This window comes from Coffea arabica, chromosome 2e (assembly GCF_036785885.1).
Source record: "Coffea arabica cultivar ET-39 chromosome 2e, Coffea Arabica ET-39 HiFi, whole genome shotgun sequence".
In the NCBI taxonomy this organism is placed as follows: domain Eukaryota; kingdom Viridiplantae; phylum Streptophyta; class Magnoliopsida; order Gentianales; family Rubiaceae; genus Coffea; species Coffea arabica.
In genome coordinates, this window is record NC_092313.1 from 13,146,021 (window position 1) to 13,156,436 (window position 10,416).

The window sequence follows — 10,416 nt, forward strand, 5'->3', positions numbered from 1 at the left end:
TTATCATTCAAATTTAAAATTTGAATTTATGAGGATAAAATTAAAAATAAAAGTATAAAACATCACAATCAAATCATTATTTTTAAAAAGTTGAATTCGCAGACATGACTAAATAATTGGGATGAGTGAGTATCACAAATAATCAACTGTCCAATCACGCTCAGTAATGTCCCGAATGTACCTTCCGTGCTGGATCGGTTGACTTTCTTTGTATCGTTGTACTTCAAGTGTAGTCTTTACTTCAACCTTTGCCAAAGCAACACATCAAAGCAAGATCCGCATTAGATACCACCTTTCTTCACACCATTCAGTATCAATCAAGAAAAAATTTTCTGTGGAAAAAGCACGCAAAAAACAATGGATAGCAGCAATTCCTTTACAATAGAAGAAGCCACCATCCAAGAAATCCACCAAGCATATGCAGAAAACAAGCTCACAACGAGGCAGCTAGTCGATTTCTACTTGCAGAAAATCGACACCCTCAATCCCATTTTGCGAGGTGTGATTGAAGTTAATCCTGATGCGAGGGTGCTAGCAGACAAGGCTGATCAAGAAAGGCAGAAAAATGGCGGTGGATCTCTTGGGACATTGGGAGACTTGCATGGGATTCCAGTGCTGCTAAAAGACGTATTTGGGACCAAAGATGAGATGAATACAACTGCAGGGTCCTATGCTTTGATGGGCTCAAAAGTTGCTAGGGATGCTGGAGTGGTGGAGAAGCTGAGGAAGGCAGGGGCTATCATTTTGGGTAAAGCTAGTATGAGTGAATGGTATAAATTTCGTTCTCTAAGTGGAGTTCCTAATGGTTGGTGTGCCAGAGCCGGCCAAGGAGTGGTAAGTACTAGTCGCATTTATGCTGAATACTAGCATTTCTTTTTTTACCAAAATCTCCCCCTTTATATAGCTTCCCTTGATTTGCATTCCTTTCCATGCCCTGTACTAACTTATGTTCGTTGATGCTCTGCCTGAAAGGCATTGTTACCTTTGATTTCGACTCAAAGTTTATGGAAAAAAATATTAGTGTAAGAGTAAAGGGTTTCAATACATTTACATTAAAATGTTTGTAGCTGGTGTTCTCTTATATGGATAAGTAAAGATCTGTAAGTTGTAGGAGGTTATTAATTTTAAAAACATCGGAAGTTTATCAAGTCTGACATTTTTTTGGCAAAGGGAGAGTTAAAATTTGTGTAAGTCCTAAAATTGGTAATGTGAGGAAGATAGTACTTTGATTTAGTTCATCATCCCAAAATGTACAAGACTGTCTTTTTGTTTTTGTGTATGCACTAGCCAAAGAGTTTTGCGAAAAGAGAATCAGGGCATGTACTATTTTCAAGAATTATTGAAAATGGCGTAGTAGCTAGTATAGTTGGATGAACATTAAGATGGTTCCATGCTGGGACAAGCAGACCAAAGATTCTCTACGAGATTTTAGTGTTCTTAAGCATCTCCAGCTAATCTGGTGTCTAAATTGGGATCTCATGAATTCTTGTTTGATTTGTATCATGCCTAAATTGGGATCTCACGAATCCGACCTGGACAGTACGTTCAAAAGTCAAGGTTGTGAAGATTCCAGCTCAACTAAGGGGTTACACAAATATTTCCCTTGCGATGGCTCATTTTCTTTGACGGCTACTCTGCTATATTTGTTGTCATCTCTTTCAGAATCTTTATATGGATCTTTCCAACTTGTGGATATTAATTTACCTCCTGAATATACAATAAATTCTGTAATCTGATTTTGGATTTAATTAATAACATGGTGAAATCCAGTTAATGTTTTTTTTTCCTGAAAATATGCAGAATCCTTATGTTCACTCTGAAACACCTTGTGGGTCAAGCAGTGGATCAGCAATATCTGTAGCTGCAAATATGGTGGCAGTCTCTTTAGGAACGGAGACTCACAGCTCCATCATCTGTCCAGCGGATCACAACTCCGTGGTAGGTTTCAAACCTACTGTTGGGCTTACCAGTCGAGCAGGTGTCATACCAATGGCACCACGCTGGGACACCGTTGGGTAAACACATGCTTCTAATGCTTCATAAATCTGCAAATTTTTCACTAAAGGATGATTGTTTTGTGATTATGTGATCATGAATCCAAATGTGTTCTAGACTCTAAAATGTGCCTGAGTTGAACAGCTCTCGCACTTACTTTTAACTGAGAACACTCTTCTTATATGGTTTTACAATGCAGGCCGATATGCAGGACCGTGTCAGATGCAGTTTATCTGCTTGATGTGATTGCAGGTTATGATCCAAGAGATGCAGCGACCATTGAAGCTTCTAAATTTTTTCCCAATGGAGGTTATAAACAATTTCTTAGACGAGATGGTTTAAGAGGAAAGAGATTAGGCATTGTTACACATCCATTTCTGGAAAAGATACATGATTCCGCTGAGAGTGCATCCTTCAAGCATCATGTTGACAAAATAAGGTTAGAAATTAATACGGCTATTATTACTGTAGGGATAAATGAAGGAGGCAGTCGTAACTAAATGGCATGCAAATAAAAGAGCACCATGACCGTTTAAACATAAAAACGGCTAGTGATCAGTTAGAAACAACCACCAACAACCTTTATTGTACTAAAAATTAGCAGGCTATTCCTAATTTTATGTCTATGGTCTATAGAGGAGCAATTGCGCTGAAGACTATAAGGGCTACAAGACCCAAACCGCTTGAAATGTTGACATATTTCTATACCTTGGCTGTGATGTTTTCTTGTGCTTCTATATCTGTAAATGCCAACTGAATCTTCTTGAAACTTTTAAAGACAGGAAGGTGCAGTGGTAGCGGATAATCTGAAAATAGCAGATGTTGAGACAATTCTAGAACCCAATCACAGTGGCGAAATATTGGTAATGATGGCTGAATTCAAGACTTCCATTAATGCTTACCTGAAAGAGCTGATTGATTCTCCTGTCAGTTCACTGGCTGACATAATTGCCTTCAATGAGAACAACCCTGAATTGGTATTCCACATGACTTTATGTTGTTATATCATCACATATGCACTATTTCAAATGAGCTTCTTAACTTTTGTGCCTCTGCAATGCTCTTTTCATGCCTTCGTTAGAAGAGTAAAACATTAGTCTGTGTCGCATTTGTATACTAGGAAAAGCTCAATGATCATGATCAGCACACTTTTATCAGTGCCGAAGGAACAGAAGGATTTGGGGACCAAGTGAAGGCTGCAGCGGAGATGCTGGATAATCTTTCTAAAAATGGATTCGAGAAAATGATGCAAGAATATCAGTTGGATGCAATGGTAACACCAGGATCGCGTGGCTGTGCTGTTCTCGCAATTGGGGGTTTTCCAGGAATAACTGTTCCAGCTGGTTATGGAAAGGATGGCATGCCATTTGGGATCTGTTTTGGAGGGTTGAAGGGCAGTGAGCCGAAGCTGATTGAAATTGCTTATGCCTTTGAACAAGCTACTAGGGTACGGAGGCCTCCTCCTTCCTTTGTATAGGAAAAAGCATACATGCATTGATTAGGTTAATCCTGCCACCATCATCTTGAAATTTTTCGAGTGCAGCGTGGAGCGACGCTGATGCTTCCAATTTCCTTTATGAATCTGTCTTTGGATTTTCTAGCATAACCAAAACAGAACTGAAAATCTGGTTGAGACACATAACATGTTGAAAGTATTTAGCCCTTTGATTTTCTATAATCCATGTTGAAGCCAGATAATGTGTGTGCTTTTAATGCTGTTTAACATCAAGTGCTTTGTACTTTCGCCAGGGTGCACTGGCAGTGTCAAGTAGTGAATAACAGAACTGCAAAGAGAAATGATAGCTAAATTTCCCCATTCTCAGCAGTGGGCAAATTTTGAAGCAAGACTTGTTCCCTCATTTGTGTGGTTCCCTTTTGCTTTTGGTTCAAAATTCAGTTCATTTCAACTTGCATTTCATTCTCTCACTATGAGAGCCTTTTCTCTCTATTCTAGAGAGAGAAATCTCCCTTCTGTGGGAGTCGTGCTTTTCTAACAACTTTTCAAACATTCCGTATCTCAACATAACAGATCCTCTTCATCAAATCTCCATTTCTTTTTAGCATCCTTTCTATATTAGTCGCTTCGATTAAGTTCGTCAATCTTCTTTTGATTAGCCTTAACATTTACAGTTGATAGTCATATAACTCATCATTAAGTTCGCGGGTAGTTTTGCTTCGTGTTCGCTGCGGAGATTTCCTCTTTTCTTTGTTGTTTTGTGTCTTCTGTTTGTCTGGTGCTTTTCAGGTTTCTCAGCTAGATTGTTGATCTAGGGGCGTAGCAGTGTGGTCTGGGAGGCGAAGCTTGGAAGGCTGGATAACGGTGACGGTTTCTGAGGCTGAGTTGGTTCTGCAACAATCTGGAATTGGCGGCAGCTTGGACTGTGGAATTTTCGAAGATGGAGCACATTGAAGAGGTAATGAGGAAATTTACTTTATCTGCGAATGAGAAGGAGGGAGTTTGTTTAGGTCTTGAGGATTTGGAAAAAGGCGTGAAGGAATGCAGGTTGAGTCTGATAGGGAGAGTTTGGGGGGATAGAACAGCTAACATAACTGGTATGAGGAGTTTTGCTACTAATGTGTGGCCTCAGTTGAAAAACGTTAAAATTACTGAGATTAAGGTAAATATGTTTCAGTTTATTTTCGAGTCCAGGAAGGATATTGAATTAGTGCTTAGCAAAAGACCTTGGATCTATGATGGCCAGCCTCTGGTGTTACTGGAATGGCAGGCGGATTTAGAGGAGAAAGAGCAGGCGTTTTGTAGGACTTTAATGTGGGTTCAGATTTGGAACTTACCTCTTCACTGGGTAACTAAGGAGGCTGGGCGTAAAATAGGGGGAATATTTGCAGGCGTAAGGGAGGTCATTATTCCTCAGGGAGGGGGTAAGGAAGGTAAACACCTTAAAATTTTAGCTGAAGTGAATCTTAAGGAACCTCTGCCTAGAGGTTCTATGGTTAAAAGTAATGGAGGAACTAGATGGATTGAATTTAAGTATGAAAAATGCCCTGATTTCTGCTTTTGTTGTGGACTGATAGGACATAATGAGCGAATTTGTAACAGGAAAGGGGTTGATGTGGATAGGGAGAATCAGTATGGCAACTGGCTTCGAGCCAGTTTCCCTAGGAGCCCAAGGAAAAAAGGCAGGAATGATGGGGATCAGGAAACATCAGGGAATGGGAGGTATAGATATCAGAGCTCAGATGGGGAAACTGGGAGCCTGCCGTATCCTTTGCTCACCTATACTAATGAATTTCATAGGGGGCAAGGGAAGCCAGATATTGAATCCAATGAGAAGGCAAACTGGGGAACAGCAACTAGGGGGGCCAAGGAGAAGAGTGGAATGGGATGCAGGAGGGTGCGGGGATTGGTGAGGATTTGGTAGGAGGGTTAGGTAGTATGCATGCAGGGCAGATCCTAGAGGAGGTAAAGGAGGTAGCTGAAGTAGTGAAGGGAGGGGACTTGCTGATGTTCAAGGCAGTGGATGAGGGGAGTACAGGGGGGGGATGTAGTGGTAAGGATAAGATGTGGGTTGATGGTGAGAACAATCACTGTGTGCACAAGGGTAGGAATATGAAGGAAGGGGAAAGGGGTGGGAAGGAAGATCAGCAGGACGACCAGGATAATAAAACTAGCAAGGGGAAGTATAAGGTTAGCAAGACATGGAAAAGACTGGTGCAGGAGGTGAGTAAGAGGAGGCCTCTGGCTGAGATTGGAACTGTTCAGAATGGTATGGGAATTGGGAAGAGGAGAAAGGGAATAGGTGGGGATGAGCTGGACAGGAACCTGAGGGAGGTTGATGGCAAGAAGAAAGCCAGGTTGATTGCAGTGAATGAGGATGTGGTGATGCTGACTGAGGTGGTGGAGTCCTCCCTTAATGGGGCTCCCATCCCTCAATGAGAGCTCTAGTGTGGAACTGTCGAGGTGTGGGGAGCCCCTTGACAGTTCCCCAACTTAAGGAACTTGTTCAAGTCCACTCTCCATCTCTGATATTCTTATCAGAGACAAAAAAGAAAAAGACCTTTATAAATAGTGTTAAGCAATGGGTAAGGTTTGATGATCTGTTTGTAGTAGATCCCGTGGGGATTGCAGGTGGTTTAGCTGTAATCTGGAAGAGGGATATACAGGTGAAAAGTATCCTGTTTACTAGTTTTACTATAGAATTACTTATAGGGGATCAGGGAGGAAGTAGGGATTGGTGGTGTGTGTGTGCCTATACTAGCTCAGATGATAAAATTAGGGAGCAGCAATGGAGGGTGCTAGAGAAGAGAACACAGATTTGGGGTGATTGTTGGGCATTAATGGGAGACTTGAATGATATCACCTCTAATGGGGAGAAGTGGGGGGGGGGTAGAATCAGGCCTGCTAGCAGTTTTGATTGTTTCACTGGTTTCATTAATAGGACTGGCCTGATAGATATTGGTTTTGAGGGAGTGCCTTGGACCTGGTGTAATAACAGGGACAATGATGGAGTGATTAAGGAAAGGATTGATAGAGTGATGGGTACTAAGCAGTGGTGTGGAAATTTTGAAAAAGCTAAAGTTACTCATATTGAAACAGAAGCCTCTGATCATTGTGCCTTGGTTCTGGATCTGGCTCCTGTGAATATACCAAGGAAAAGGAGATTTGTCTTTGATAAGAGGTGGATTACACAGGAGGGGGTTAGGGAGGTGATCAAGGAGGCATGGGGGAAGGAGCAGCAGGGGTCTAGGTTGTATAGAATGCAGAATAAAATTAAACAAGTTCGTATGAATCTTCTGCATTGGAGCAAAAAAATGAATCTAAACTCAAAAAAACAGATAGAACAGATTAAAAAGGAACTTAAAGAGGTGCGGGAAAGTCTGTGCAGAGAGGATAGAACAAAGATTATAGGACTAAAGAGGAAGCTGGTGGAGGCTTACAAGAGAGAGGAGGTTTATTGGAGTCAGAAGGCTAGAATTAAATGGCTCCAAGAGGGTGACAAAAATACTAGCTTCTTCCATGCTAGTGTTATGAGCAGGAGGAAGCAGAATAGGATTAATGGGCTGAAAAGGAGAAGTGGGGAGTGGTGTAGGAATGAGGAGGAGGTTAGGGAGGAAATTGTGGACTATTTCCAACAATTGTTCACTTCTGATGATCCAACTGACTTCAATGCTATTTTGGAGGAGATTCCACAGTCTATAACTGCTGATATGAACAGAAAGTTGACAAGGCCTGTCTCGGACCAAGAAATCAGTCATGCTGTAAACTCCATGCACCCAAACAAGTCTCCTGGCCCAGATGGTATGCCCCCTATCTTTTTTCAAAAATTTTGGCCTGATGTCAAATGTGATGTTATTAGTGCAGTTCAAAGCTTTTTTCACTCTGGTCATATCCTAAAGTCTATAAATGAGACTTTGATCAGCCTTATCCCTAAAAATGAGTCATCCAATCTAATTACTGAGTTTAGACCTATCAGTTTGTGTAATGTCACTTACAAGATTATCTCAAAAGTTCTTGTCAACAGATTTAAAACTGTCTTAGACTGCTGCATTAGCTCTTCTCAGTCTGCCTTTGTGCCTAATAGGCAGATTCTGGACAATGTAATAGTGGCACATGAGAGTATTCATTTTTTAAATAATAGGAGAACTGGCAAAGATGGTTATATGGCTATCAAGCTCGATATGTCTAAGGCTTATGATAGGGTTGAATGGGTGTTTCTGGCTAAAATGATGCAACAAATGGGGTTTTGTCCAGTTTGGATTCAGTGGATTTTAGAGTGCATCACTAGTGTCACATATTCTGTGAATGTTAATGGGGAAAAAAGGGGGTTTATCAAGCCTTCTAGAGGCTTAAGGCAGGGGGATCCCCTATCCCCCTACCTTTTTCTGATATGTGCAGAAGGTTTTTCTGCTCTGCTCAGAAGAGCTAATAGACAAGGTAGAATGTCTGGAATGAAGATTGCTAATGAAGCTCCTAGCTTGTCTCATCTCTTCTTTGCAGATGATTCACTGATTTTCTGCAGAGCCAAGGTTGGGGAGGCGGTGCAGCTCATGCAGGTGTTGGAAGAATATGGGCGAGCATCTGATCAGTTGATCAACAAAGATAAATCCTCCATCTTTTTCAGCAAAAATGTCAAAGGAAGGAGAAAGGAAGAGGTGCTTAAGGAGCTGGAAGGCATGAGGGAGGTTCATCAGAGCAAATATCTTGGGCTTCCTATGGTTATAGGAAGATCAAAGAGGCAAGTATTCGAGTTCATCAGACAGAAAGCAGTTAAAAGACTTGGGGGTTGGAAGGAAAAACTTCTCAGTCAAGCAGGAAAGGAGACTTTACTGAAATCTGTCATCCTAGCTCTCCCTGCATATGCCATGTCTTGCTGTAGACTGCCAAAGGCATTGTGCTAGAATGTGTGCTCAGAAATGGCTAAATTCTGGTGGGGACAGAGGGAGGATGAAAAGAAAATTCATTGGATAAAATGGTGTAGAATGACAGACATCAAAGCTGAAGGGGGTCTGGGATTTCGAGACTTGCAGGATTTCAACTTAGCATTATTGGGGAAGCAGCTATGGAGAATTTTGATGCAGCCTAATTTGCTGATGAGCAGAGTTATGAAAGCAAGGTACTTTGGTAGGAAATCTATTTGGAATATACAACCAAAAGGCTCAGATTCTTGGTGTTGGAAAAGTTTATTGAGTGCCAGAGAAGTGTTGGAGGAAGGACTAAGAAGGAGAGTGGGAGATGGGGAATCTATTAAAATCTGGGAAGATAGGTGGCTGCCAGGAATAGAGGATGGGAAGATAAGATCTCAGAGGAAGGATGATAGCAAGATCCAGAGGGTTAGTGAATTGATCAGGGATGGCAAGTGGGATAGAGAGCTGTTGAGGCAGGAATTTGAGGAGAAGGATAGGTTGCAAATACTAAAGATACCACTGAGCTTGGGGAAGGTAATGGATAGGTTCTATTGGGCAAGATCAAGTTCTGGTGTATATTCAGTTAAGACTGGTTATCAACTAATCAAGGAAATGAAGAGAAGATAGTGTCAGCAGGGAGGAACTTCAGAACCAAGCAGTAGTAGGATGCTCAAGTCTCAAAACTGGAGCTTTTTGTGGGGCTTGAGCATGCCAAACAAACTTAAACACTTTATTTGGAAATGTCTACAAGGAATATTGCCAACTAATGCAGTGGTGAAAGGAAAATGTGGTAAGGGGGATCATGAGTGCAAGTGCTGTGGCGATAGCTCTGAGACATTAGAGCATATGTTGTTTCTGTGCTGTAATGCTAGAGCAATCTGGAAGGCGGCGCCATTGAGGTGGGATGGTTTGGAGGAGTTTAGGAATAATTTCTGGCACTGGTGGGAAGAGCTTAGGGGGGCAGTGACTCAAGAGCAAGGAAGGGAACACATAACTCTCACGGTAAACATCTTGTGGCAGATTTGGAAATCCAGGAACAATAAACAGTTCAACAATAGGAGCAGTGAGCCTATAGTGGTGGTTAATAAGGCATTAGTGGATTGGAACGAGTTCCAACTGGCACAAGAGGGGGGGGGCAAAACATGACAATTTGGCAATGGGAGAGCAGGTGAGGGGCAGGAGGTGGGAAGCACCGCAAGCTGGCTGGATTAAGCTCAATACGGATGCAGCTTTGGACCAAAAGAGCAACAAGGCAGGGTGGGGTGTAGTTGCCAGAAATAGCTTAGGGGAATTGGTAGGCGCATGGGCAAGACCAATTGATGGTTGTGCTGAGGCACAGGTGGAGGAAGCTTTAGCAATACGAGAAGCTGTGGTCATAGCTAAACGAATGGGATGGAGGAAAGTGGTGCTGGAATCGGATTGTAAGATAGTTGTGGACAAAATCAATGCAAGGGAGGAGGCAGTCAGTATAGCCACAATTCAGTGGGATATCTGGAGGTTGATGAAAGATTTTGACAAATGTTGCTGTTCCTTTACTAGAAGGAGCAACAACTATGTAAGTCATTACTTAGCAAAGTTTGCTATAACACTTATTGATGTAGCTGAATGGAAGCTTAGCTTCCTAGCGTGGTTGCTTGAGTTAGCTCAAGCTGATGTACAGGAGCAGTTGCTCTGACTCGGTATTTGGCTTTGTTTAATGCAATGTTATCGTTTGGAAAAAAAAAAAAAAACTTGCATTTCTTCTTAATATTATCATGTTTTCTCTTTTCACTTTTTTCAGTCGATTTACAATCTTACTCTCAAAGATCTACATCACGTCATAGAATGTGCTCCAGTCTTACTGTTGGACTAAAGTGTTCTTCCAACAAGAAGATTTCTTTCAATCAAGAATGCATTGGCAAAGAAGTCATTTTGGGAAAATAAAAAAAAAAACACTCCTGCTGTTAGTCAAATAATGTTGACCTTCTAATTTGGGATGATGTCAGCACAAAATTATGATAAAAACCCCAAAATGCCTATCAAAACTCTTAACATTTTTTTTGTTTCTCTTTTTCCTTC

At 41.5% G+C, this 10,416-nt stretch overlaps 2 protein-coding genes across 3 annotated transcripts; both read left to right on the top strand.

The window, feature by feature from the left end:
* The first annotated feature begins 262 nt into the window (after positions 1-262).
* LOC113731057 (probable amidase At4g34880) lies at positions 263-3,637 on the top strand. 2 transcript variants are annotated; one of them, XM_072079056.1, is made up of 5 exons: positions 263-834; positions 1,801-2,015; positions 2,195-2,434; positions 2,774-2,972; positions 3,116-3,637. In XM_072079056.1, exons 1-5 carry the CDS (start codon positions 358-360, stop codon positions 3,470-3,472), a joined length of 1,488 nt encoding a protein of 495 aa, XP_071935157.1. In that variant the 5' UTR covers positions 263-357; the 3' UTR covers positions 3,473-3,637. The 2 variants fall into 2 exon arrangements, with proteins under 2 accessions (XP_071935157.1, XP_027111895.1); XM_027256094.2 differs by having other exon boundaries at positions 2,207-2,434.
* A 5,877-nt stretch (positions 3,638-9,514) lies between these two features.
* On the top strand, positions 9,515-10,033 carry LOC140036111 (uncharacterized). Its single transcript, XM_072077390.1, has one exon. The coding sequence runs from the start codon at positions 9,515-9,517 to the stop codon at positions 10,031-10,033; it is 519 nt and encodes a 172-aa protein (XP_071933491.1).
* The last annotated feature ends 383 nt before the right edge of the window (positions 10,034-10,416 follow it).